Source organism: Strix aluco, chromosome 32, assembly GCF_031877795.1.
Source record: "Strix aluco isolate bStrAlu1 chromosome 32, bStrAlu1.hap1, whole genome shotgun sequence".
NCBI lineage: Eukaryota > Metazoa > Chordata > Aves > Strigiformes > Strigidae > Strix > Strix aluco.
In genome coordinates this window covers 358978-386726 of record NC_133962.1, presented here as the reverse complement: position 1 = coordinate 386726, position 27749 = coordinate 358978, and the positions used below count along the sequence as shown (strand labels likewise).

General features: G+C 54.1%; 3 protein-coding genes across 7 annotated transcripts in view; 2 read left to right on the top strand and 1 right to left on the bottom strand.

The window, feature by feature from the left end:
* Positions 1-66: 66 nt before the first annotated feature.
* Positions 67-15663, top strand: LOC141916919 (uncharacterized). The gene is made up of 14 exons (XM_074809834.1): positions 67-118; positions 418-592; positions 880-1079; positions 2292-2626; positions 3526-3625; positions 10909-10970; positions 11909-12062; positions 12281-12537; positions 12767-12852; positions 13232-13347; positions 13824-13932; positions 14442-14815; positions 15167-15302; positions 15372-15663. The coding sequence occupies exons 1-14, from the start codon at positions 67-69 to the stop codon at positions 15661-15663; spliced, it is 2448 nt and encodes an 815-aa protein (XP_074665935.1).
* Positions 4190-7522, bottom strand: LOC141916939 (uncharacterized). 5 transcript variants are annotated; one of them, XM_074809927.1, is made up of 3 exons: positions 5945-7522; positions 5614-5819; positions 4190-5247 (listed from the first exon to the last, which is right to left on the bottom strand). In XM_074809927.1, exon 3 carries the CDS (start codon positions 5242-5244, stop codon positions 4450-4452), a length of 795 nt encoding a protein of 264 aa, XP_074666028.1. In that variant the 5' UTR covers positions 5245-5247; positions 5614-5819; positions 5945-7522; the 3' UTR covers positions 4190-4449. The 5 variants fall into 5 exon arrangements, with proteins under 5 accessions (XP_074666028.1, XP_074666024.1, XP_074666025.1 ...); XM_074809923.1 differs by having other exon boundaries at positions 5618-5819; XM_074809924.1 differs by having other exon boundaries at positions 5618-5819; positions 5950-7522.
* Positions 5885-27749, top strand: part of LOC141916928 (uncharacterized) — a 118087-nt gene continuing 96222 nt past the window's right edge. Inside the window, exon 1 of the mRNA XM_074809857.1 lies at positions 5885-5955. The gene's annotated coding sequence lies outside the window, so the exon portion shown is untranslated. The remainder of the gene's footprint in view (positions 5956-27749) is intronic.

Genomic DNA, 27749 nt, shown 5'->3' with positions numbered 1-27749 from the left:
TCTGGGCCTCAAAGGAACCTGTAACACACATGAAGAAAACCCTTGTTTTCTTGGGCTTTAAGCAAGATGACTTCTTTAGGGATGAATGGGAAGTACAGCTCTCGAGAAACACAGACACGTGTTTTCATCAGCGTGGGAAAAAACAAGTATGATCACTCAGTTTTAAATGTGTTTTCATTCTGACTGATCCCGCAGCAAAGAACCTGGAGGAAATGGCCTTATTTTCAGTTTCAACAATGCTGGAAAGGGCAAGAAATGAGAACCTGACAGCACCACGGGTTTTCACTGTAAAATTAGATGATCAAAGTGTTATTTCTGGCCGTCATTGCTGCATCCTATGAAAAATCTCTTTATAAGCAGAGAGCTGGGGTTGCTTTTATTCCCTTTGCTCGTCACATCATTTCAATTGTATTTCAGGCAAACTGCCCAGTGCCTGCAGTGTGCCACAGCCCGCAGCCCCCGAACAGCCCTCCCAGCTCTGCAGCACCAAGGCTGCGCTGGGTCGCTTTTCAGGAGTTAGATACTATCCAGTAGGAACAGATTATCAGCTTCAGAGAGCGTGGCCTCTCTCACTGCTACGCTTCTTAAGCGAGTAAATGTTCAGTCAGGACGATTCAAGTGAAAGCGGGCACCTTCTCCTTGAGAATGACTTACAGCATCACAGTTATTTCACGTCTGGTATATTTAAACCTGTTACTCCTTTCCATCAGTATATATACTTAACTGCATTTCTCGAGAAGGAGGAATTTTATTGCTTTTTACCTTGGATAGGCCCTTCTGTCAGTGCTGGCAGAATGCACCTTCCCCGGCCTTCCTGGGGAATCGCTCGGCGCTGCTGAGGCCGCCCCCGAGTGCTGTGTCCAGCGCTGGGATCCCCAGGACAAGAGAGGCGGGGACAGACTGGAGAGAGTCCGGGGATGGGCCACGAAGGGGATGGAGCACGAGGCTGAGCGAGCCGGGGCTGTGCAGCCTGTGGAAGGCTCAGGGGGATCTTGGCAATGTGCACCAACACCCGATGGGATGGAAGGAGGCAGACGGAGCCACGCACTCCTCAGCAGCGCCCACCAACAGGGCAAGAGGCAACGGGCACAAATGAAACACATAAAACCCCACCTGCACACAAGAAAACACACTTTTTGTTACTGCGAGGGTGGGTCAAACACTGGCACAGGCTGCACAGAGAGGCTGTGGAGTCTCCAGCCTTGGAGTTACTCAAAATCCAACCGGACATGGTCCTGCACAACTGGCTCTGCTGGCGCAGGGGGGGTGGACTCGATGACCTCCAGAGACCCCTTCCCACCTCAACTCCTCAGGGAATTCACAGAATCACAGAATTATCTGCGTTGGAAAAGCCCTTGAAGATCCTCCAGTCCAGCCATGAACCTCACCCTGACCGTTCCCAACTCCACCAGATCCCTCAGCGCTGGGTCAACCCGACTCTTCAACCCCTCCAGGGATGGGGACTCCCCCCCTGCCCTGGGCAGCCCATTCCAACGCCCAACAACCCCTTCTGCACAGAAATCCTTCCTAAGAGCCAGTCTGACCCTGTCCTGGCGCAGCTTGAGGCCATTCCCTCTTGTCCTGGCGCTGGTTCCTTGGCTCAAGAGACTCATCCCCCCTCTCTGCACCCTCCTGTCAGGGAGTTGCAGAGGGCCATGAGGTCTCCCCTCAACCTCCTCTTCTCCAGACTAAACCCCCCCAGTTCCCTCAGCCGCTCCCCATCAGACCTGTGCTCCAGACCCTGCACCAGCTCCGTTGCCCTTCTCTGGACACGCTCGAGTCATTCAATGGCCTTTTTAGAGTGAGGGGCCCAAAACCGAACCCACTCATCGAGGGGCGGCCTCACCAGTGCCGAGCCCAGGGGTCAGATCCCTTCCCTGGCCCCGCTCCCTGCTGCAAAATTCCTTCGCAGCCGCTCACCCAAACGCCCTCGCTCCACCACGGCCCTGGCAGCCCCGCTCTGAACGCGGCGCCGGGCGGTACAAATCCTGTCGCCAGGTGCAAAGTCTGAGTTGCTTAAGGAAGAGCTTCATGGCGGTGAACTGCCACTGACTGCCCTGCGGGAAGATGAGTGCTGTGCCACGCCGGACAAGTATCGGCTGGAAAAAAACACCCAACCCGCCTTGAAAACCCCGCAAAAAACCCAACGCACCCCGCAACGCCTCAAACCCCTCCCCCAGAGCCCTCCCCCCATCCCACCCCCACCGCCCAAAATAAAGAAGCAAAGAGACCTTATTGCCTGTGCTCTGTGCCAGCAGCGTTACACACACTTTCCCTTGGACTCTCCGAAGGGTGTTTCCGCGCGGCGCGGATCGCAGCTGCAGGGCCCAACACCGGGAAGTCACCCCGCACGCAGCCTCACGGGCTGAACTGGGCAGAAAAAGGGTTTATTTGTGAGAGGAAGCGCGGCTGCACGGCCCTGCCCCGCGGCTGGCTCCGGCGCCGGGCTCTGCTCAGAGCCGCGGCTTCCGGGCGGGGTCCTGCCGTGCCCGGGGCGTCCCTGTGCCCGCCGGCACGTGCGGGTCAGGCGCTGGGCCGGGCACCTCTAGCGGGGGCCTTGCCGGAGCTGCCCCGGCCCCGCCCCGCCCCGGGACGCTCTTTCCGCCGGCGGCGGCGGCGCGTGCAGGTACCGCGCGGCGCGTGCAGGGCCCGGCCGGGGCCGCCGGCGCCTGGGCCTGGGGAGGGGCGGGGGGTCTCCGGGCCCGGCCGCTCGTCCCAGCGGGGCGGGGGAGCCGGCAGCGGGGCTGAGCGGGCGATCGGCTGCCGGGGGAAGAAGCGGCGGGTGCTCGGAGGGGAATCGGTGCCTCTGCTCGGGCACTGAGCTCGGTGCATGCGGCCTCGGCAGGGCCGGGGGGAGGAAACGCGGCGAGAAGTGTCTGAGGGGCAGAAACGAACTCGGTACCTTCCGGGGCAAAAACCGCAGCGGGCAGAGCTGTTGAGGTTCATCTGCTAAAGAAGCTGCCAGCTCTGGGAACACTGTGCTGCTGAAGCTCCTCCACTGGTGATGTTGTCTGCGCTCACCATGAATTCTGCAGCGGCTTCTCCAAATATTCCTTAGCTACGGGTGTTACTGGGGTTTTGTAGACAAGCGCTTTGGGGTTTTCCGAATGCTTCTCGGTGCACGTTGAGGTGAAAGATGCGTCTGGCCAGAGGAAGAGGCAAGGTTTGGATTCTCTAGATACTGATTTGCACAGAAATACAGATTGCTGTGTATTAAATTATGTTTAAATAATGAGGGAGCAATTGTATGGAATGTACAGTTACGGACCAGTTTTGATGCATGTGGAGTGTGTTTACACTCTAGTACCGTACAAAAGAAGTCTTGTGGTAGTCTGTTGCGATGTTGTGCTCCTCAAATCTGCTTTTTTTCCTCTGTTTAGCTGGAGATTTCTGTTCAGCGGGTATTTCTCTGGTGTGCACTTTCCCCCGAGCAAAAGGGCTCAGTCTCAGTCTTGTTGCCCACAGCTAGCTCCGCCGTAGCTGAAATGTCTCACCATCTCTTCTGTCTCCTGTTTTCTCTCTCAGGGGCCCCGTGGTGAAGAACAGTCCCCAGAGGGCTCTGGTGCTCGCAGACAGCGGCTTGATGGCTTGTGCCGTGTCCCTCTGGTGCCGTCTCCAGGAGCGGGTGAGTGGCGTCACACCGCAATAAGGCAGCGTCCTGCTTTGGGAAGAAAGTGTGCTGGGTTGGAAGCCCTTGGGCAGGCCGGGAGGAGGCTGCCTTCCCGGGTCAGGGCTGAGCGCTGGCCTGTCTTACCTGATGTGGAGTTGATGTCTGCCCCCGCTTTAGCTCTAGAACTACTCTGAGAGCCGGGGAGCTCCGGTTCCCTTAGGCTGTGTCCTTGGAGCTTTCCCACGCTGTGGCATCCCGTTGGCGTCCCAAACTCTGACCCGGCGTGAGGAGAAGGGGCCCAGTTTGAGTTTTGTCCCGTTTGGGCGCTGGGGAGGCAGAGTTCTGGGCTGAACGCTGGTGTTAGAGGAGCTGCTTTCCCGTTCCCTGCCTGCAGCTCTGGATACCCCAGGGGACCAGCGTTAGCAAGTGCTGGTGGAGAGACGTGGGGGTGACCGTGCCCAGCCTGCCTGGGTGAGCCTGTTCCGAGTGCCCCCACCCTGTTCAGTCCCACCTGCACCTCCAGAAGGCTTGAGGGGTCGTGGTCACGTCTGCCTCGGGTCACAGTTAACAGTTGCGGGGAGGAGGGCATGTGGGGAACACCAGGAGAAGAGAGAGAGGAGAAGGAGGCACTAAAGGTCTGAGTGTAACCACTGCAAACGTAAATTCATCAACAAACTTCATCTGTTTGTTACAGGGCGGAGATGGAGCCAAGGGGTGACATTCCCCAGCACAGTGCTGCCCAGGCACTCACGGACACGGGATTGCTTAAACCAAACTGATTTATTGGGGATTTCTTCAGGGTATTTATCTATTTCTTTATAATAAAATAAATATTATTTCTATTGGGTATTTATTGACGCCCTCCTGCGCCTCCGAGCTGGAGCAGCGTGCCAGCGGAGCGGGTCAGAGGCTGCGCGGGAAGCGGGGACCCGGCTGGTGTTGGGGTGCTCCCGGGGCAGAGGAGGCGGCGCAGCACGTTCCCCGTCAGGAGCTGCCGGGGGTGCAGCAGCGCGTTGCCGGCAGAGCCCCCGCGGTGCCCAGCGCTGGCGGACGATGTGTCCCAGGGGTGGTCTCGGGGGCGCGAGCAGCAGGCGCTGGGGGATGTTGTTCTGGGGGCACTCGTAGGCGCTGCCCTGTCCCAAGGCTGGATGCGGCCCCGTCAGGAGGGAGTTGTTGGGGCGGGCTTGCTTGGCAGGCGCCACGGAGCTCCCCGCCTTCTGCAGAGGCTTGTGTCCAGCCAGGGTGTCACTGGGCTCTGCTTTGCCCTCGCAGTCCTCGTCCTCCCCTCTCTGCTCCTCGGCACCGCTGGCGCTTCCCCGCTGGCTGCTGCTGTCGCCGTCAGCGCCGCTCTGCCTGGGCAGCCAGTAGAGCCCCAAGAGCACGAGCAGGGCGTCGGCGGAGGCCCAGAACCACCAGTGCTGGCAGGCCCCGAGGAGCAGGCCTTCCGGAGCGAGGCCGCGCCGCTCCTGGCTGCTCTGCTCCACCTCCTCCATCAGCCGGGTCATCTCCTGCTGCTCCTGCTCCTCGTGCTGCCGCAGGAGCTCTTGCGTGGCCGCGTCTTGCCGGTCCCCGGCTCTCAGCACGTACTGCACGATGCTCAGCAGGGTCAGGACGCGGGTGATGAACACAGCCATGGTCTGGAGGAGGAGGAGGGAGAGAAGGGGCTCAGTGGGGCTGGGTGGGAGGGAGGTGGCGGCTGGGGCAGCAGGGGAGAATATGCCGGGGCTGGGGCCGGGTGGGAGAGGGCCCGAGGGAGCTGGGAGGCAGTAAGGGGGAGGGTGGTGAGCGCTGCAGGGACGGGGACATCTCCCCACAGCCCCCGGGCACTGGCCGTGGCTGGCAGCCCCGGCACCCCTGCGCCCAGCCCCGAGGGCGGCACCTGCCCTGCCCCAGGCGCTCCCCGCAGCGGCTGCGCCCTCGCCCCGGCTGTAGAAACCCCCCTGAGGGGCCAGAGCTTCTGCCCCGGCCCTCGTCCGGCCCAGCCTTCCCCCCACCAGCCTCACCCACCGCTGGCCCGAGCCGTACTGCAGCGGGTGCTGCCGGCTGGCACCCTGGTGACATCCCTCGGTGACTTCTCCTCTGTGATGTCACAGGCACCAGAGCCCCCCGGGGACACCCGCCCCTTGGGCCACGGCCACTGCCCCCGGCTCTGCAGCCCCTGCAGCGGGCAAGGCACAACCCCCCTGGCAGGACAGAGCTCCTGGGGCCCCTAAACAGAATCACAGAATCATTCAGGTTGGAAAAGCCCCTCGGGATCATCGAGTCCAACCATCACCAGACTCTACAAAGTTCTCCCCTACCCCACATCCCCCCACAGCTCATCCAAATTCATACCAGACCTGCAGGTCACACGGTCCAGGAAGGAAGTGGCACCTCAGCTGGCTGGAGCTGTCACCCACGGGCAGAGGTGGCTTATGTTGGCAACGCTTTAGAGCTTCCTTCAGCTCTATTTTCTGCTCCGATCCTCCCGTCTTTTATCACATTCCACCTCAGTTTCCCACTTGCAAAACACCAGCTGAGCAGCCCAGCCGGAGAAGGAGAACCCCCGGCGAGGAGCTGGGGATGGGGAGCCTTGGTGCTACCCCAAGGTGCACCCCGCTGCCTCCTGCCTTGGGCACTGGGTGTCTGGGTGGGTTTGCTGGGAGATGAGGCTTCCCAGCACTGATGCCCTGGTTTAAGTGCTACTTTAGACAGGTATGTGCTGCCTTCCTCCAGTCCTGCTTGCAACGGGACAAGATTTTTCTCCTCACACTGCAGAGTTGCAGAAGCTGATGAAAAGCTGAGCTGGTTCAGCCTGGAGCTGGTGATTGCAGGCATGGTTTCTGAGCAGCAGGTGCGAGCCGATGGCACTCGTTACTCTGATTTATTACACTCTGCCATAAATTCGTAAGACCCCACTACCAGAAGAGATCAAAAATGGGCTACTTCAACAGGCCGTAGTTTGAGGAGCTTCTCCTTCCCCCACTCTCTATAAACAGCCTCACCCTGGAGCTTGAGATGTCTTTAATTAAACAGAAGGTTTATACTGTCACCAGATGCTGATGCCCTCATCTGGTGTTTCCTGCCATTGTCCTGGCTGTCGGTCCTAAAGCCTTCAAATATTGCAGGTGCTTCTGACAGACACAAGCAATGGCAGCTGAGTCTCATTTCCATGTGTTCCCCGGCGGGGGCACCTCTATCATGTCCCCAGCGTGGGAAACCAGCTTGGACCGCGGCTCTGTCATGGCAGCAGAACACGCGTGATGAACTGTTTCCTGCCAGTGCTGTGCTGGGGCCGAGAGACAAATCCATAGGAGGAAACATTTCCACTGAATGGGGGTTTTTTCCCCTTCAGTTTCACTCCTTTTGTCAGCACACTTACCTAGAGCAAATATTTAATTTCATTCTTACAAACAGTCCCCGCTGTTTTCAAGAGGAATGGAGAGTTCCTGCAGCACAGGCACCTGCTGCTTGTTGCAGGCTGGTAGCAACCCACTGTTTTAAACACAGCTGCAGCTACAAGCCCATACCCCTGACAGCCTGTTGGCCAGCACCCCAGCCCTTCTCCTGCCCTTTCCCTCGAGCTATTTTTAACACACACTCTCAAATCCGTGCTTTTTTTTGCCCCCCCCCGGAGTTTTTCCAGTTTCTGTCTCCCTGTAGAATAAGAAGCCTTGACTCACGCTCTGTGCTGTGCTGGTGCGGAGGTGACCTGGCAGCAAGCAGAAATGCCTGTGTGATGCTGGGGGGACAAAAATAAGAGCCCCCTGATTTGGGAGGAGTGCTCCCAAAATGCCGTGGGGATGTTTAGATCCATTTAGGACATTTGTTTTCCTTCACTGGGTGCTTTTCTGGTTTGTCTCTCTCTCTCCTGCTGTAAAGTTCTGACTGCAAATAATAATTTATTAAAGAACTATAGAATTTATTATTAGTATCTCTTTTATTTTATTAAAAGCAAACCACCCAACCACTCGTTTCGGTGGAAGCATGTTCTTTACCATGCAGGCTGCCACAGGTTGATTAGCCCACTGTCATGCTAAGAAAGGCTGTGCTGGTGGTGATGTTCTTCTGCCAGCCTCCAGGAAAAAAAAGAAAAAAATCCATTTTTTTTACTTGGAGAACTGAAAATCAATGTTAGTTTAACTGGCACCGGGACAGGCTGCCCAGGGAGGTGGTGGCGTCCCCAGCCCTGGGGGTATTTAACAGACGCGTAGACGTGGCGCTCGGGACGCGGTTTAGTGGTGGGTTCACCAGTGTTGGGTTCACGGCCGGACTCGGTGACCTTAAAGGTTTTTTCCAACCAGAATTATTCTGATTCTCCGATTCTATTAATTCTCTAGTGCTGTCTTGCACCCAGTAAGGGAACGCTACTGCTGGTACCTGAAGGGATTTTGGGGTTTTTTTGAGAGGCAAAATTGCCACTTGGTGTCGTGGTTTAACCCCAGTCGGCAACTAAGCACCTTCCCCCCCAGCAGGATGGGGGGAGGAGAATTGGAAAGGGAAAAGTCAGAGAAGTGGTGGGTTGAGATAAGAACAGTTCAATAACTGAACTAAAGTAACATCAATAATAATAAATTGTCATGAAAAGGAAAAATTAGCAAAGAGACGGAAATGAAACCTAAGGAGGACAAGTGATGGCAATGAAACCAACTGCTGACCACCAACCGACCAGTGCCCAGTCAAAACCAGCCCAGCTCCCCAGTACAGGAGAGGATTTTGGTGCTGGGACAAATGGCGACGTGCCAGCTTGGCGTGGGGGTGCCTTTTTGTGCCCTGAGACCCCTCGGGAGGGGCAGGATGGGCTAAAGCTTCCCTCATCCTCCTCCTCCTCCTCCTCTCTGGGCGTTGTGGTCTCGCGGGACACCCCGGGTGAGGGTGTGTGGGAGAAAATAAAGTTTCTGTACGTGAAACAAATGGCCCAAAGCATAAACCATCTGGATTTGGGCAGCAGTAGAGGGAAGCGTAATCAGGAGACACGGATGAAAGGATTGTAAAGGTAAAAGCCTTTCCTGCATTCATTTATTACTAGATCTGATTAATTTGAACAAGTATTTTTAAAAAAAGCCTACCTAGCCATGCATTTGTGATGGCTCAGCGTAATGGAAAATCTAAATAACTGGGATCCTGTAAAATCCGTCTCAGCTTTCAAATAAACTTCCAACCCTCCCACCCTCTTTCTCTGGACAAGCAGAGAAGCTGCCAGGAAAAAAGCCTGGTCTTAATTCAATTCCTCACTTGCAGGAGTGCGATGTGGAGTAAGAACCTTCAGATTGCAAACCAGTAGTTTTCTGTCCTTAGAGAAAAATTCTTGGCTAGTGAGAATAGTTTTAATTTTCAAGTTGGCTGTAAGAGAAATTTCAGCTCCCTGGAATCTGAAGGATACCAGCTGTTAGAACTGACAGCACAGATCACGGTCCACGTGCCTTTCCTGATGTCGTCTCCTTTGATATGTTTTATCTAGTCATTGTTAATGTTGGGAAGAGGGGACGAGATAAAGATGACTGGTTTTGCCCTTGGGCGGGGTGTGCTGCAGGGCAGGGAAGGAGGATGCAGCTGGAGCAGTGGGGCTGGAGCAGGGCTGGACTCTTGCTCGTGGGAGTCGGTCTCTTTTCCCAAGTAACAAGTGATAGGACCAGAGGAAATGGCCTCACGTTGCACCAAGGAAAGTTTAGATGGGACACTGGGAAAAATTTCCTCACCAGAAAGGTTGCCAGGCACTGGAACAGGCTGCCCAGGGCAGTGGTCGAGTCACCGTCCCTGGAGGTATTGAAAAGACGTGTAGGTGTGGTGCTCGGGGGCATGGGTTAGTGGGGCCTTGGCAGTGTTAATTTCTGTGGGTACGGGATGATCTTAAGGGTCTTTTCTCACCTGAATGATTCTGTGATTCTAAAAGAGGCTTTCTGCCCTAAAAATGAGGGTTTAGACCCTAGATGTGAAACTGTGGGCCCTAGAAAAAGGCTGTGGGTAATAAAAGACAGGTTTGGACCCTGAAAATGAGGGTTTCAGCCCTCAAAATGCAGCTTTGGGGACCACAAATGGCTCAAACCGTTGTCGTAAATGGCGCTACATCAGGCTGGCAGCCAGTCATCAGTGGTGTTCCCCGGGGCTCAGCTGTAGGGCCAGCGCTCTTCAATGTTTTTATAAATGATCCGGGCACAGGAGTCAAATGTACATTAAGTTGCCAACGGTACTAAAGTAGGAGGAGCTGTGGGTGCCCTCGAGGGTAGAGATTCCTTAGAGAGATCTGGGTAGACGGGAGAGCTGGGCAGTCACCAAACGTATGGGATGTATCAAGAGCAAGTGGTGGATTCTCCACCTGGGATGGGGTAATCGTGGTTCTATGCACAAACTGGGGGGCGAGAGGCTGGAGAGTGGCCCCGCAGAAAGAGATCTGGGGGTCTGGGTTGATGGCAAGTTGAATAGGAGTCAACAGCATGTGCTGGCAGCCCGAAGGGCCAAGCGTGTCCTGGGGTGCGTCAAGCACAGCATCACTGCGCTGCTGGGCACTGGAAAGGCCCTGGGACACCTCGCTTGGAGCGCTCCGATTCAGCCCCTGAGGGCTCATCCCGCTGGAGCAGCCGGGAGTGGATGAGCCACTGGTGATCATGGCAACTAGGATGAAAATCAGGATTTGGCACGATGGGGGATGGAGAAGCGTCTCGTGCCGGGCTGATCGACAAGAGCACGTTTTCCCTGTGCTGTCTGCTGGTTTGAGGAGAAAACACAGGATTCTGGGGCTGAGACAGCACAGGCGTACGTCAGCTGGGCACCGGGCAGGGAGGAAGGAGCCGGTGGCAGCCCCGTGGCAGAGGGCAGCGGGTCAGCGGTGGCCACGTCACCGTGACCAGCCAATCAGCGGTGGCCATGTCACAGTGGGCATCGCTCCCATCAGCAGCTGCATCACTGTGACGTCATGCGCACGAGGGTATAAGAGCTGCAGAGCGGTGGGTCCTGCCATCCAGCGAGCGTCCGCAGGACGAGCAAGGATGAGCTCCCACCCGGCTGTCGCCGTTAAGGAGCGTCCTGCCAGCATGAGGCTGCGTGGGATGGACTTCTGGGATGGGATGGAGCACAACTTCATGATGCCCAGCGTCACCGCCGAAGGTACAGGCACCCACAGCCACTGCCGGGCCATTGTGGTGCCCAGCGGGTTGAGGGTTGTGTGGGGGAGACTCAGCACTGGAGCCACCTCAGGGGTGTCTCCTCCTGGGGACAGCGATGACACTCCCATTGTCCAATGCACAAGAGCTCGAGGAGACGTTGGGAGGGTTGAGAGCTGGTGGATGTGGAGCGTGACCTGGTTTTCCTTTGTTTTCCAGAGCGAAGAGCCGTCTGGGACGCGGTGGCCGGCTGCATTCAAGAACAGCTGGTGCTGCACAAGGTGGGGTGACACCTGCATCCTCCTTGTCCGCCCAGAGAGATGGGGAGTCCCCGCGGCCCCGGGGCACGGCCTGTCGTCTCTCTTCCCTCCTCAGAAAGTGGGAAACTCACCCCAAAAGTCCCCGCTGGGGGACAAACAGGGCTTGGGCCAGGGTGGTATCACCTCTGGGAGGTGGTGGTGGACCTCAGGGCTGATCCTGGGCGCTGGAGACCCCCCGGATGCCCTCGGGCTTGTTAAAGAATCTCTAGGCTTAGCTTTATTGACAACTCAGAGTTGGGCCAACACCTCAGTGAGTGGCCAATGTCCGAAAGACTCGCGGTGTTTATACACTGTTTCTAAATCTATTACCTGAGTCCAAAGTCTTTAGAAGTTTCCACTCAACCTTTTAGTTCTTGATTCTCATCTTTTCTTAGTTATTATTTATGATATTATTATCTCACACAATTCTGAGAAAGACTCCAAGATGTTCTACGAAAAGCTTAGGTAGAGTGAGCAGTTTCGATATCCTAAATTCTCTTAATCTAGCAACCCCCCTGTGTTTAGTCAATTAATCATCCTTTGTTAAAAGTGCCTCCATAGGATTAGCTTGACTGGGTTTTAGAGCAGCCTTGGGTTGGGACTATCCAAGAAGCGGGCTAAGAACACTTTTCAGGCCTGTTGAGCAGCACCCCGGTGCCTTGGTAATACGACGAGATCGCTCAGTCCCGAACACGTTTCACTAGGCCTTAAAATCTATTTCAAATAGACCAGCGTTTGGATTTCAAATTCTTCTCCAGGCTGCTCCTGCCCTGACTTTTTCAGAGGGGGAGGACTCAGCGTCTCCTCCCCAAGCGGGAGCGGGCAGGATCCATCCCAACGCACCATCCCTGGTCAGGGCCACCTCCAGCTCTTCCCTCTGCCGTCCTCACCCTTGGGTCCTTCCTTCTCTTCTGTTCCAGGGTGTCCGAATTCCCGCCCTCGGCTGCTTCGACGTTGTCTCCAGACAGATCCAGGTTGGAGAGGAGGCCGTGACTATCCACAGGCCCGTCTTTCGCCTGGCCAGAAACCTTGTTGAGGTCTGCAACCTGTCGGACAACAAGGCCTACCTGCCCGGTAAGATGGCGGATTAAACCCCGGTTGGCTTCATGGTCATCGCGTCCCTTCCCTGGGGCTGAGAAGGTTCTCAGAAGTGACTCCCCGTCTGTGGAGCAGAGCCCAAAATTTGGGTTTTTTTTCTTTCTGGGGGAGGCAACGATCGTTTTGCCTTGGGAAGCGCCTGCGGAAGGGCCACTGGGTGAACGTCTCCACCCCCCTCGTGTGGTTTTTTTCAGGCAACAAGGAGCTGGAGCCCCTCAAATACTCCAAGGTGGCCGCAGCCGCCTCGGTGTCCCGGCAGAAAGCGGCGGGCTGCATCCAGGGCACCGTGTCCCTCCTCTCTTACTGCCTGGGGAAGGGGGATAACGTCGCCTTCGTCCTGAAGGACATCGGGGTGCTCCTCATTGAAGGCAAAACGGTGCAAATGAAGTTCTACTATGACTTCCTGGAGATGTTGTCTGGGAAGGAGAACTTGAAACAAGTGATTTTCAAGGTGAGTGGTTCTGTTTCTCCGTGGCGCGCGCGGGCAGTCCCATGGCGGTGGCCTGGCAGGAGACACAGCCAGGTGAGAGTTGATGGTCCTACCAACTCTCCCTGCCTCAAGCTCCTCCAATATGGACTCACAGCCATGCTGAGGAGATCCCACCATCTTGGAGCTCCTCCAATACGGCCTCACAGCCATGTTGAGGACATCCCACCATCTTGGAGCTCCTCCATTGCAGGTCCCCCGGCTGCTGAACATGGTGGTGTCCCGGATGGTACCTGTGGCCTCCCTGAGTTTCTCTGGCCATGTCGTCATCTTTCCCGAGTGAGTACGTTGGCGGCTGTAGCCGCTCTCAAGGTGACATTTGCTCCTTGTGACCCCACGAGTGTCCTCCCATGGGGACACCCGGCAGCGACTCTCGATGTCCCCAGGCCGTGGTCGCTCCCATAAGGCAGATTTGATGGGTAGGATCAAGGAATTTAGGCAACACTTCCTTCCCATGGTGGCCTGGACTCTTTGCTGGGTGACTCCTTTTCCCAGGACTGTGCTTGGGGATGGGGCATGGTGGACTTGGGGAGAAACATGGTAGAGTTGGGGAAAAAAACCAGCCTTTACGGCAATGCCAAAATCTGCCGGTGAGCACGGCGAGTGGCAAGGGCTGGTGGTGCTCTGGGTCACGGCGGTGTCTTCTCCTCGTTCCCAGGCTTGAAATGGAATTTGTACACAAACCACCTCTCAGGGCTCTTCTCAAGACCTCGAGACAAGTCCCTGGCGAGGATGAGCAGACGAGAAGAGAGTTTCTGCCACCTCTTGGACAAGGTAAAGCAGCTCCCGGCTCCTTTCCACAGTGCGGGCAACCAAATTCTGTCATTTGACTTGGAAATCACCGGCGCTGAGTGTCAAAGGGCTCCGACTTGTGCCAAAGCTTCCCCCCAGCTCGGCACAGCCGTTTGTCCTAACGACTCATTGGCTTCACCAACACGGAGCCCCGGGGTGGGATGCGCCCAAGGATGTGGTGGGAGGATGGTGATCCAAGGCCGCCTCCTCCCCGCCAAGAAACGACCCCCCAAAGAGTCCCTGTCACCTCCCCGCTCCCTCCTTCCTCACCGGGAGCTGACGACGCCGTCACAAAACCACGACAATGGGGAACTGGGGGCAGAGAGGCTGCGATGGCGGCTGCGAGGGGAGCAGAACGGCCCTCTTGGACCTTTGGGGAAGGGGCCGGAGCACCCCTGCGTGTCACCGGGGCCAGCAGCGGCCCAGCGATGCTCTTCTGACGAGGTTTCTCCTCCCAGTTCCAGTGGGATGTCCTGGGTTCGCTGCTCCAAGCTCGCCTAACCAGGAACCACCACAGTTCCGGGAGATCACAGGGCAGAAGAGGAAGAAGATAAAGTCTTCGGTCAGGTGAGGCTGAAGGCTCAGGGCTGGGGGTCTGCACAGGGTCGTGTTGCCCAGAGAGGTGGTGGATGCCCCATTCCTGGGAACATTCGTGGTCAGGTTGGACGGGGCTCGGAGCGACCTGCTCTGGTTGAAGATGTCCTTGGCCGTGGCAGGGGTGGGGTTGGACTAAAGGGACCTTTAAAGGTCCCTTTTAACCCAAACTATTCTGTGATTCTATGATTTTCTGACCCAGCCAGAGCCCATTCCCCAGCCCCAAGCACTCGCCGCCCATCACTGCCCATCGGAGGGGTGGGATGGGGCTAGTGGGACCCCCAGTTTCACAGGGCTGGATCTTCTCCAGCCCTTCAGGAGAGACCCAGCATGGTCTGGGGACACGGGGACAGCCGTGTGTCAGCCGCGGGGCCCAGCTCTGGGGATTTTGTTCATGACAAAGAGAGTCATGGGGGGCAGGATGCGGCCCCAAACCCAGCGTGTGCTCAGGTAGAGACCTCTCTGCCGTTGTGTCCTTCCAGGCAGCAGCCGGTGATCCTGGGGGATTCCTCTGGAGAAAAGCAGCCTGGGACCGGCCAAGCCAAGGGCAAAGCTGCGCTCAAAGACCAAGCGTCAAAGCAGAGCCGAGCCCAAGCGCAGGCATTGACGGATCAGAGCTGCAGAGGAGGAGGAGGAGAAGGAGGAGGAGGAAAAGGAAAAGGAGGAGGAGGAAAAGGAAAAGGAGGAGGAGGAAAAGGAAAAGGAGGAGGATGGGGACAAGAAGGACGAGGAGAAGGAGGAGGATGGGGAGGAGGAGGAAAAGGAAAAGGAGGAGGAGGAAAAGGGAAAGGTGGAGGATGGGGACATGAAGGACGAGGAGAAGGAGGAGGATGGGGAGGAGAAGGAGGAGGATGGGGCGGAGGACGACGAGGAGAAGGAGGATGGGGAGGAGAAAGAGGAGGATGGGGAAGAGAAGGAGGAGGATGGGGAAGAGAAGGAGGAGGATGGGGAGGAGGACGACGAGGAGAAGGAGGATGGGGAGGAGAAAGAGGAGGATGGGGAAGAGAAGGAGGAGGATGGGGAAGAGAAGGAGGTGGAGAAGGAAGATGGGGAGGAGGAAGAGGAGGATGGGGAAGAGAAGGAGGAGGATGGGGAGGAGGACGACGAGGAGAAGGAGGATGGGGAGGAGAAAGAGGAGGATGGGGAGGAGAAGGAGGACGAGAAGAAGGAAGACGAGGACAAGGAATGGTGGAAAAAATGCTGGCAGATGCAAAGACCCGGAAAGCCAAGCCCTCCCCTCCTCAGGAGGCCTCGTACTTCGGAACACCCGTCATAGCTGTTTTGTCGACGACGAGCTCTGAGGCCAGCCTGCTCGAGGAGGCCTCCTGTGACGGGCCCAAATGGCCGCTACGGAGGATAAGATGGAGAGTGTTGTGAAGTTTCCTCCTCAGAAATTCTGGCCGGTGTTGCAGTAACGTGGGAAAACGATTCCGGACGTGGAACTCCGGGGCCAACCTGCTCGAGGAGCCCCTCGATGAACACCCGGGCTTTGGGGCAACCGATGGAGGGATGAGGGGACCCGGCTCCCCGCGATGCCTCGCGCCGAGGAGCAGATCTCCCCGGGCCGGAGAGGCCCTGGCTGGAGCCATCAGGAAAAAGAGGAATAAAAATAAAGGGGGAAAGTTGCAAAAGAGCGTCGACTTTTTTAATCGGTTGCAACCGCAGCAGGGGGAGAAGGGTTTGGCAGTTGGCCAGTGGCGCTGAGATCAGCCCAGCGTGGTCCCATGGGAGGGACCTTCCCCAGGGACCTTTGCCATGGCTGTTGGGGAAAGAAACTGGCTTTTTGGGGCAATAGAGGGCAACCAGGCACTTGGAATGACATCGTGAAGGTCGGAATGTCCCTGGAGGGCAAAGGAGAGGAGGCGAGTGCAGCCGGGGAGGGGTGGATGGCACCTATGCGCAGGGGCAGGGGAGACACCTGAGCTTTCACCCAGGGCTGGGCAAGGAGAGAGCAAGGCTGAGCTCAGCTCTGCTGGGCTGGGCTCACTTCCACCCAGGGCCAGAAGGAGCTGGGCAAGAAGAGAGCAAGGCTGAGCCCAGATCTGCTGGGCTGGGCTTTTTTCTTCCACTTAGGGTAGAGCTGAGGCTCTTTATCATATTTCTCTCCCAGTTTATCCCATTTAAATCCCAGGTGCCCCCTCTGGCCACCCCGTGGGCCACCCCCAGGGTCCATCTCATTTTTTGAGGCTCAACCCTCACGTTTAGGGCACAAAGCCTCAGTTCTTAGAGTCCATTGTTCAGAGACCAGAGAGTCCATTTCTTAGAGTCTGTTTTTCAGGGACCTAATTCTTAGGATCTGCTCTGGAATTTTTAGGGCCCAAAGCCACTTTTTCATTTTCCAAACCCGAATTTTGAGGGCCAAAACTTTCCTTTACAGAGTCCAACGCCTCAGTTTTAGGGTTCAACCCTTCATTTTAGGTCAAAAACCTAAAATTGGGTCTGACGCTTATTCTTCAGTGGCAAAGCCTCAGTTTTCATTTCTAAAGCCTCAGTTTTAGTGTCCAAACCTCATTTGAAGACACTAAAGCTCACTTCAGAGTCCGGGGCCTCAGTCTGGTTTCCAAACCTTCATTTAGAGGGCTCAAAGCTTCAACTTTAGGGTCCAAATTCTCATTCCTGGGGTCCAAATCCCTCTTCTACAGCTCAAAGTCTTATTTTTGGACTCTTATATTAAAGGCCCAAAACTTCATTTAAGGGTGTAAACTCTCATTTGTAGGGACAGAGTCACTTCTTTACAGTCAAAATCTACATTTAGAGAGTCTGAAGCCTCTGTTTATGGCCCAAAGCACCATTTTTTGTTTCCAAAGTCTTATTTTTAGAGTCCAAAACATAATTTCTAGGGCACAAAGCCTCGATTTAATCATCAAAACTCTCACTTCAAGGAACAAAACCTCATTTTGGGTCTCCAAGCCTCATCTTTATTGTTCAAGGCCTCAATTTTAGGGTCCAAACATCCTTTTCAAGGCTGAAAGCCTCATTTTAGTGTTTTAACCTTCCATTGTAGGCTCCAAAACTTCATTTGTAGGGTCTTAACCTTACTTTTAGGGTAACAAGCCTCATTTTTAGGGTCCAAAGCCTCAGTTTTAGTTTACTTATATGGCCCAAACCCTCATTACTAGGGTCCAAAGCTGCATTCATACAGTCCAATTCCTTAATATAGAACAGAAAACCTAACTTTGCAGTCCAAGGCCTCATGCTGAGGCTATAAAGCCTCATTTATACAATCCAAATGCTCATTTTCAGAGTCCAAATACTCACTTTTAGAGCCAGACTCTTGTATTACCAAAGCCTCATTTAGGTGGTCCAGAGCCTCGTTTTTAAGGCCAATAGCCTCATGATGAGGGGCCAAATACTGATTTGTAGGGTCTAAACCCTCTTTTTAGGGAACAAAGCCTCCGTTTTAGGGTCCAAAGCGCTACTTGGAGGCTCCAAAGACTCATTTAGAAGACCCAGATCTTTCTTTTAAGAGTATAAAATCTCGTTCTATTATCCAAATCCTTGTTTTCTGTTTCTATTCCCAAATTTTGAGGGTCCAAAGTCTCATTTTTAGGGCCCAATGCCTCCTTTTTAGCAGTCTAAGCCTCATTTATAGGGTCCAAACCTCATTCTTAGAGTTGAAAGGCACAATTTCTGTTTACAAGTCTCATTTTTAGGGCCCAAAGCCTGATTTTTAGGGTCCCTCCCCTCGTTTTAAGCATTCCAAGCCTCATTTTGACTAAATGCTCATTTGTAGGGTCTAAGCCCTCACTAAAAAGCAAATCCTCAGCTTTAGGGTCCAAAGGTTTATTTGGAGAATACAAAGGCTCATTTATAAGGGCCAAAGCCCCATTTCGGGTGTACTGGGTGTGGCTGAGCCGGAACTGGTTTTCCCCTGTAGCAGCCCTCACGGTGCTGTGTTTTATGTTGGGAGCTGGCAGGGTGTTGATAGCACCCTGGTGGTGTGGCTACTGCTGAGTGGTGCTTCCACAGCACCAAGGCTCTTTCCGACATTTCCCCCCCCCCCGCAGTGGGACGGGGTGGGCCAGATCTTGTGAGGGGACACAACCAGGACAGCTGACCCGAACTGACCAAAGGGATATTCCAGACCATATGACGTCTGCTCAGTATAAGGCTGGGAGAGAGGAGGAAGGGGTGGGGTCACCCTTGGTCCTCCGAGGCAACCCCTACGCGTAGTGGAGCCCTGCTTCCTGAGAAGGCCCGACATCGCCTGTTCATGGGAAGTAGAGAATAAATCTGTTTTCTTTTTTTTGCTTCCACGCGCAGACCTTTGCTTCGCTTTGCTTATATTAAAACTGCTTTTGTTTTACCCACAAGGGTTGGTTGTTTTTTTTCCTATCTTATATTCTTTTCCCTCTTTGCCCTGTTGAGAAAAAAGGGGAAGGGGGGGAAGTGATAGAGCGACTTGGTGGGTACCTGGCATTTAGCCAAGGTCAAACCACCACATAGGGTTTCCAAATATGCATTTTTATGGTCCAAATACTCCTTTTGGGGTCAAACTCTTTCAGGATTAAAGCTTCATTTGAAGGGCTGCAAGCCTCATTGTAGGACCCAAGGGTTCATAGTTTCTGAGGTTTTAAAGCCTCATTTCTAGGGTCCAAACCCTAATTTTAGGGCCCAAGGGTTCATTGTTTCTGAGGATTTACAGCCTCATTTCGAAGGTCCAAACCCTGATTTTTAGGGCCCAAGCGTTCATTATTTCTAAGGATTAAAAGCCTCATTTCTAGGTTCCAAACCCTAACTTTTAGGGCCCAAGTGTTCATTATTTTTGGGGATTTGAAGCCTCATTTCTAGGGTCCAAACCCTGATTTTTAGGGCCCAAAGCCTCATTTGGGGGGTCTAAAGTGTCATTTTTGAAGCCTAACTCCGTGTTCTGAGGGTACAAAGCCGTATTTCTGTGGTCTGAAGCCTGATCCCAGTCTCGGGTAGTGTTTTTACCTCTAAGCAGGCTGGATTGCCCTGAGCAATTGCCGAAGCACAGTCCTTCTTTCTGGGGCCGGGCTCTCCTTTCCTTTGTTTTCCTTCAGCACAAACACTACCCCTGCCCGCACTTCCCGCCCCTCATCACACCGCACCCGGGCTGGGAACAGAGAGAGCCAACCACAAAGCCAACGCGCCCTCCTACTCCAGAGACTGGCCGATAGAACGCTTTGGGAAGGGAATTTTCCTGACGCTACCCCGAGTGACCCGGCGGGGCTGGGTGTGAGGGCAGGCCCGGAGCCCCCCGAGCGCCTGACAGCGCAGGCCGCGGCAGGGCCGGGCCTGGGCCGCCGCCATGACAACCGCCCCCCCACTGCCGCGGCTCTCCCGCCATTTCAGCCCAGAGCCCGCCCCGGCCGGCAGAGCGACAGCCAATCGGCTGCTGCGGCGGGAAGCGCCGCCAATCAGCGCTGGGCGTGCCCTGCCCAATCCCAGCGCCGCTCTCGGCAGAGAGGCGGGAAAGTTCTGAGGGGAGGGACCCGCCCCTGGCTGAGGCCCGGCGGCCCCGAGCCCCTCCAGCCCCCGGCCCGGCCCGTGCCCCTCCGCGTCCCAGGGGCTGCCGTGGGGAGGAAGGCCTGGCGCTTCCCAGCCAGCGTCGCCCCAAGGAGCGCGGGGCCTCCTGCCACACGGAGCAGCGAAACGCCCGGTGCCATCCTGACGTCTGCAGCGGGGAGAGCTGAGGAACCAAAGCCCGGCTGGGCTCTGCCCCCTCAGCTCAGCCTGAGGCCACAACGGGACCTGAGGGAATCTTCTGCTGCTGGCAGCTACCCGGGACACCCACCAGGCACCTGCCTGAGGTGGTTTGCCTCTTTGGGCAGGATTTTAAAGGCCCAGAGCTTCATTTTTAAGGACCAAAGTCTGATTTGGAATGTTAAAAGCCTCAGTTTTAGAGTCCAAAACCTGTTTATAGCTTCCAAAAGCACATCTTCATGTCCCAAGCCTCGTTTTTAGCTTCCAAATCCTCATTTTCAGGGACCAAAACCTCATTTTCAGAAACCATAGCCTAAAATTTAGGACTCGGTCTGCAGTTTTGAGGGCCCATATCCTGGCTCTCCGACCAGTAAGAACCGTGGCCTGCAAGATGTCGGCTGATAATAAGCATTTCTAGAACAGTGAGGAGAAAGTAAGTTGAAAGATGAAGTGACAAATAGGCACACAGATGTTAAAAGGTATTTTTCCTATGTACTTTTTTCTTTTGGCAAATACTCTCCATCTTCAAGCAAATAAGAAGCCGGTCTGTGATCGCGAAGACCATCACAGCCCGTTTTATTACAAACTGGTACCATACTTCCCCTAAGAAAACCTGCCAACCCCCAGCACGTCTGCTCTTCGCTGGGCGAGGTTAAGTACCAGCTCTTAAATCCCACAGGGGGACTGTCCGGCTCCACACACACGTGACAACTAGTCTGTAACTGATACGGGGGAAAACAACTCTCTTCCAGCACACACCAATCTGGATTTCTTCACCGCCCCTACACACCAAGTTTCAGTAGGTCTTGAGTTCAAGTAACTGTGTTCAGTTACAGTTCAGCTGAAATTTGGCCACAGTTACTGGAGATGGTGGGAAGGAAGGGGCAGAACCACATTTTTAGAAAAAAATTAACACGGGCACTGAACCATATTAGCTGTTATCTGAAGTACACGAATCGGTTACATGGCAGCGGTACACTTCAAGAAAGGGGAGAGAAAAGGGGGAGATCATGCTGGGTGCTATTGAAAGACATTTAATGAAGAATGCGATCAACATTGCCCTGTCTCTAGATCAACTGCCCTTGTCCTCATGGGCGCTTTTAACTCCCCAGATATCAACTGAGAATATCATACAGCGGACACAAGCAGGTCCAGGAAGGTTCTCTAACGCCGTAGTCCCACTATGGGCTGCTGAAGATCCTCTCCAAGACTAAGGACTCCTGGGATTTTGTAGTCACCTGCACAATGTTGAAGAGCCCCTGAGACACTGAGCTGGCCAACAAGGTCTGGACTTGCTCTGTAAGAGGATAGCGAGGCCCATTTATACATGCTGTTTTGAGGTCTTGGGAGTGTTTTTGTGCACGAGGGAAAGGAATGTCTCTGCAAACTTCCAGTATTTCATGCAGCACAGATTTCTTTCCTCCAGAGCAGCACCCATAACCTCATTTTGCACACTGTTCTCATTTAAAGCTGCCTTCTAACAGGGGAACTATCCCGCCCGCACTACGTACCCATCTGCATGTCTGTGCATTGATCAGAAACTGAAATGGGACTGTTCAGTTTTGGGCAGCTCTGCAGGCCAACAGCGTTCCAAAGCTGCGTGTATTTCTCAGGTGGGAATTGTGACAAAATAGAGATGCTCACTAAATAAGGGCTCTCTGCAGAAGAAAGTGGAACTTGTGCCAGGTCCTTGCACAGTTATTGCAAACTGCATCATGTGTCCTGCTTGCAACCGCTAGAGATCAAAACATGAAGTAACCCATGTGATTTTAAACTCTCCCAGGCCTGATGGGCGTTACAGACTACTACGGACTGCTACGGACTATGACCTTTCTATCAGAAGTCCTCTTAGCTCCCCCCAAAGGACTCGGACCTGCTGGGGATGGAGGTTCTGTAACTGCTTATTACAGCTACACTACCCGAGGAGCTTCCAGTTCGCTGCTATCGTGAGCTACGAGCTCTAATAGCTCTTAGCCACCGGCTCTGAGTGAAGGCTAGATTCACATGAGGATTTAGGTGTTGCCAGGATGTTCCCACCTCTAACCAAGAGAGGAGAGCCTACCTTGGGCATCCTTTTAGAGAGAGGGCTGGTATGGCCCTCTGTCTCTAAAAGTAAAGCACAACGTAGTACCTGTACACCCACCTTCCCAACCTTATACTCTACCTTGGATGTTAGGAGTACTCCAAGATGTGAAGAAACCCAGGTTCAGCCTCCTTTTATTTCCTGAGTGGATCTTGAGCTTCTCTTCCACCTTGCAACTCATGAACCTGGTTACCCTTGAGGGCAGGTAGGCCACAGGCACGCTGGGCTAGCACCGCAGAGTCTGTAGATGCAGGCACCCGAAGCTGATGGCAAAGCAGGGAATTGAACTGAACGTATCGGTTGGATTACTTTTACCTTCCCACACATCAAATTGCTTTTACCATCATTTCAGCGTTTCCTAACATCTGTGTATGAACAAGGTGGAAAAATGGGAAGGTGAAGAGTACTGCCAAAAGCCTCAACGCACAGGAGATGGGAAAGGTAAGGAACGTGGGGGTGTCCGTAGGGTGGTGGAGTGGGAAAGGGCTGAGGGTGAGACAAAGGATGCGAGACTTCAGGCTTTCCTCCTCTGGTGAAAGTGGAGTTCCTGTTGCCTGCTCTCTGCTCTGGGCCAGGCTAAGGCACTGCGATAATTACACTCTGTCTGCATGCTTCATTCATTTTTTTTCTTTGAGAAAAAAATCCCAGAATGCTGATGGGCTTTATGATTTATCATGTCAGTCAGGGCTCCAACAGAAGCCTAGTGTCGGCACTTTCAAAGATGAAGCAAAACTTTCTAAAATCAAGAAGCTTGCACAACTGGAAAGTTTTGAAGCTCTACATCTGACAGCTCTCTACTTTCCCTTTGAGTTGCTAGGGTTAACGCTTTTAACAACAGCGTTGATGAACAAGGAAAGTGGTAGAGGTTCACACGTAATCGCCTTGTTTCAGGAGCCTGGGATTTAAGATGCGCAACATACGACAGTGTTAAACTTTCATTAAAATAACCAATTTCCCTTTGTAAATAACTAGCTCCTTCACCATCTAATGTCTTCACAAGGCTCTTCACAATCTGATGTCTTTGTGAGCTCTGACAGTCTCTGTCCCTCCACTCTTCCCCTGCATTTGTGGGAAAATATGTGCTCCTTCTCAAATAACTTAATATGCCTACAAACAATAACCAATGCTTTGTAGAGTAGGAGATGAAGTGTTTGCTATTACATCAATTCACATTTATCGTTCACTCCACAGTTCAAGCAAGTAAATAGACGGCCAAAATTGCCAATACAGAACAAAAACCAGGACAGGGACTGACTTCACTGACTTCAAACCAATGCTGTGGATTTATTTCAGCCTTTAGCAACGTACCTTAGAGTCTGCATCTGCTTTCATCATTCAACTCACACGCACAGTGCAAACGAATGACTTATTGACAATTCTGTCTTCTCCAGAGCATCCTTCCCTACTCAGCAATTTCAAGTAGTATTTGAGGTACCTAGGCTTAAAAATATAGCAAGGAATTACAAATCCCTCACTTTTTAAGTAGTCCCAGCTTAAGAGTTTACAAAGAAAAGACAGTTGTTGCTGTGATTCAGATTCGGTTTTTATTTACACAGGTGTTAACTAAGATCATCTGCTGGTAGGCAGGAAAAAAACCATCGATCCCACCAACCTGGGTAGCATCTTTTTTCTCTTAAAAACCACTGAAATTCCAATCCTCCAACACCTCATTTTGTGGAGGAACATTTAACCCCTTGCACTTCTAACAAATTCTAGATTTGCGTCTTGCAAATAACTCTGTTTTGTGGGGAGTGTCGACACACACAGACTCAGAAAGTCTGAAGAGAAGCCGACGTGGAAGCTCTTCAAGTCCAGATTCGTGCCTTCGCCTCATTTTCCACCACTGGTAGAAATGAAAGTCTTTACTTCCTTCTCAGAAGTTAATGCAGGGCAGGCGCTACCTGGTAGGCAGTGGTGCCTCGGAAGTGTCCTGGAGAGGTGCAGAAACACACGGCACGACTGGCAGGTCTTTTGTTGGCTAATGGTGCTTTTTTATAGTGAAAATTTAGGTGGCATTCATGCCCTAATAACAGACCTAACTCGGCTGTTTCATTGTGCTCAGTGTCTCACCCTGAGCAGAGTCCTTGAGTGCAGGGGTCAGGAAGACCTCTCCTATTCTTTCCAAGTGAAAGTGGTTCTGGGAAAGCGACAGGACATTCCTGGGCATAAAATAATAGAGCTGCAATCCTGTCCACCCTCCTCCACTAGCCCTGAATTAGATGATCACAGTATTAATTTTCTAGAATAAAATTAAGGTGTGATCATGCTAGTGCTACTCACTTTCTGTTTGCTAGCAGGAAACCTTTCTTTCCTGTCTGCCTGGCTCCCCTTTGACATCAGAAGGTGGTGCTGGGTATGACACTGGGGCAAGATTACAAAGTAGGTGGACGGTAGAAACGTCCCCTTTGTTATGGAGTTGCCGGTTTGCTATTGAGATATTCATGTCTCGGGCAGGTGTTTAAGCTTTCTCCTAAGCTGCAGGAGGCAGGGCGGTGTCTGTTTGTTTTTCTGGGAGACAGTGCCACAGCTTTGTCGAAGGAGGAGTCTTCTGCAGTAGCTGCAGTCTTCACATGTCCAAAGCAAGCGGAGCAGCTGTTGAAACAGCCACCTTAGACTTCCGGAGGGCTAACTTCGACCTGTTCGAGAGACTGGTTAACAAAATCCCTTGGGAGGCTGCCTTGAAGGAAATGGGAGTCCAGGAAGGCTGGACATACTTCAAGAGCGAAGTCATAAAGCCACAGGAGCAGGCTGTTCCCGTACGCCGAAAATCAAGCAGGAGGGGAAGGAGACCGGCCTGGCTAAACAGGGACCTTTGGCTGCATCTCAAGAACAAAAGGAGAATCTATCGCCTTTGGAAGAGGGGCCAGGCCTCTCATGAAGACTATGAAGTCATAGTGAAGTTATGCAGGGAGAACATTAGGAGAGCCAAAGCGCAGCTAGAGCTCAACTTGGCTGCAGCTGTTAAGGATAACAAAAAATCTTTCTATAAATTCATTAACAGCAAAAGGAGGATTAGAGAAAATCTCCCTCCCCTACTGGATGCAGAGGGAAACATGGTAACTAAGGATGAGGAAAAGGCTGAGGTGCTCAACGCCTACTTTGCCTCAGTCTTTAGCAGTGGAACTGGCTGTTCCCTGGACACCCAGCCTCGTGAGCTGGGAGATGGGGAGGGGAAGCAGACTGGTGTCAGCACAGTTGAAGAGGAGGTGGTCAGAGACCCGCTACACCACTTGGATGCACACAAGTCTGTGGGACCGGATGGGTTACACCCGAGGGTGCTGAGGGAGTTGGCAGATGTGCTCGCCAAGCCGCTGTCCATGATTTACCTGAAGTCATGGCTAACTGGGGAGGTCCCATTGGACTGGAGGGTGGCAAATGTGACACCCGTCTACAAGAAAGGCAGAAAGGAGGATCCAGGAAACTATAGAGCTGTCAGTCTGACCTCGGTGCCAGGGAAGGTCATGGAGCAGGTCATCTCGGGTGCCATTAAAAGTCATATAATGGACAACCAGGGGATCAGGCCTAGTCAGCATGGGTTTATGAAAGGCAGGTCCTGCCTGACAAACCTGATCTCCTTCTGTGACAGGGCGACCCGCTTATTGGATGAGGGAAAGGCTGTGGATGTTGTCTACCTTGACTTTAGTAAGGCCTTTGACACCGTTTCCCACAGCATTCTCCTGGCGAAACTGACTACTCGTGGCTTGGATGGGCACACGCTTCGCTGGGTAAAAAACTGGCTGGATGGCCGGGCCCAAAGAGTTGTGGTGAACGGAGTTAAATCCGGTTGGTGGCCGGTCACGAGTGGTGTCCCCCAGGGCTCGGTTTTGGGGCCACTTCTCTTTAATATCTTTATTGATGATCTAGATGAGGGGATCGAGTGCACCGTCAGTAAGTTTGCAGACAACACCAAGTTGGGTGAAAGTGTTGATCTGCTCGAGGGTAGGGAGGCTCTGCAGAGGGATTTGGACAGGCTGGAGCGATGGGCTGAGGCCAGCTGGAAGAGTTTTAATAAGGCCAAATGCCGAGTACTGCACTTCGGCCACAACAACCCCCAGCAGTGCTACAGGCTTGGGGAGGAGTGGCTGGAGGGCTGCCAGTCAGAGAGGGACCTGGAGGTGCTGACTGACAGCCGGCTGAACAGGAGCCAGCAGTGTGCCCAGGTGGCCAAGAAGGCCAATGGCATCCTGGCTTGCATCAGAAATAGCGTGGCCAGCAGGGACAGGGAAGTGATCCTGCCCCTGTACTCGGCACTGGTGAGGCCGCACCTCGATTACTGTGTTCAGTTTTGGGCCCCTCACTACAAAAAGGCCATTGAATGACTCGAGCGTGTCCAAAGAAGGGCAACGAAGCTGGTGAAGGGTCTGGAGCACAGGTCTGATGGGGAGCGGCTGAGGGAACTGGGGTTGTTTAGTTTGGAGAAGAGGAGGCTGAGGGGAGACCTCACTGCCCTCTACAACTGCCTGAAAGGAGGTTGCAGAGAGCTGGGGATGAGTCTCTTTAACCAAGTAACAAGCGATAGGACAAGAGGTAATGGCCTCAAGTTGCGCCAGGGAAGGTTTAGACTGGATGTTGGGAAGCTTTTCTTTCCAGAAGGGGTTGTTAGGCGTTGGAATGGGCTGCCCAGGGAGGTGGTGGAGTCCCCATCCCTGGAGGTGTTTAAGAGTAAAGTTGACTTAGCGCTTAGGGATATGGTGTAGTTGGGAACTGTCAGTGTTAGGTCAATGGGTGGACTGGATGATCTTCAAGGTCTTTTCCAACCTAGACAATTCTGTGTTTCTGTGATTCTGTGAACATGAGCAGCATGAGAAAGAGGGGAGCTCGAGGGATTATTCAGCCCCTTCCTTGGCAGGTCACTCCCTTCCACACCAGGCTTCTTCACTGTCTCCAGAGATGCCCGAAACTGAGCCCTGTGCACACATACACAGACACCCCGGCACAGGCACAGACAACTCCAGCAGGACAAACACCTCCCCACCTTGGAGAGGTTCGTGCTGTGTCACCCTCTGTGGGGCGCAGAGACAAGTGCTGGAGGGGACACGGTTACAGCTCACCCCAACCCTTTCATTGCCCAGTCGGGTCCCCATCGGATCTGTGGCAAAACCAGCTTCCCCTCCTGCCCGCTCTGCCCTCGGCATCTGCTGCGCAGCGGGTGGGCGGCTGCAGCAGGATTTTCTGCGGGAGGAGGCACCACAGACATGGCCCTGGGGCTCCGGGGGCCCATGGCCATGCCCCCAGCAGGCGGGGGCCACGACAGTGGGGCATGGGGGACAGGGAAAGGCACCAGGAGAAGAGGGAGAAAGCAGCACCCAGAGACAGGGTCAGGGAAACAGGAATTTATTGTCTTTTTCTTCAATAAAGACCTGCTGCAGCCCTGCTAGTGCTGCCGGTGGGGCGTCCTCTTGCAGGACTGGGGAGAGTCCTGGGGGCCGGGTGTCCTCCTCTTTGGGGGGTGTCGGGACCCCCCAGGTGACCAGAGTCCCTGCCCTGGCTGGGAGCGGAGGGGCTGCGGCTACAGCCCTGGGCAGAGGGGCTTGCTGCCACCACCTCCCCCGGCTCCTCCTGGGGCTGCCTCTGCTCTGCCAGGACAGGAGCAGATGGGGGGTGGCCGGGACCCCCATGGAGGGCGGCCTCCGAGGTGCTGGCTTCCTCCTCCCTGTCCGAGCCTTCAGGGCTGCTGGAGGAGAGCGGGCTGGAGTCAGGAGACCCTGCCTGGGAGGTGGTGGGGCTGGGGCTGGATGTGGGGCTGCTGTGTTCCCTCCTGGCAGCGTAGGAGAGCAGCAGCCTCCTGTTCTCCTTGCTGCACCGGCACATGGTGACATTGATGAGGCTGTGGACCAGCGGTGCTGTGTGCTCCTGGAGGCTGTGCTGCAGCAGCTGGACAGTGGCCTCCTCGTCCAGCCTGTAGCAGCACAGGGCATTCAGGACCAGCTTTTCCGCTGTCATTGCCAGCCACCACTGTTCTGCATGGATTGCGTCCAGCTTCTGGCGCAGCCAGCGCAGTGTGGGGTAGAGATGATGGTGGTTTTCCTGAAAAAAGGTT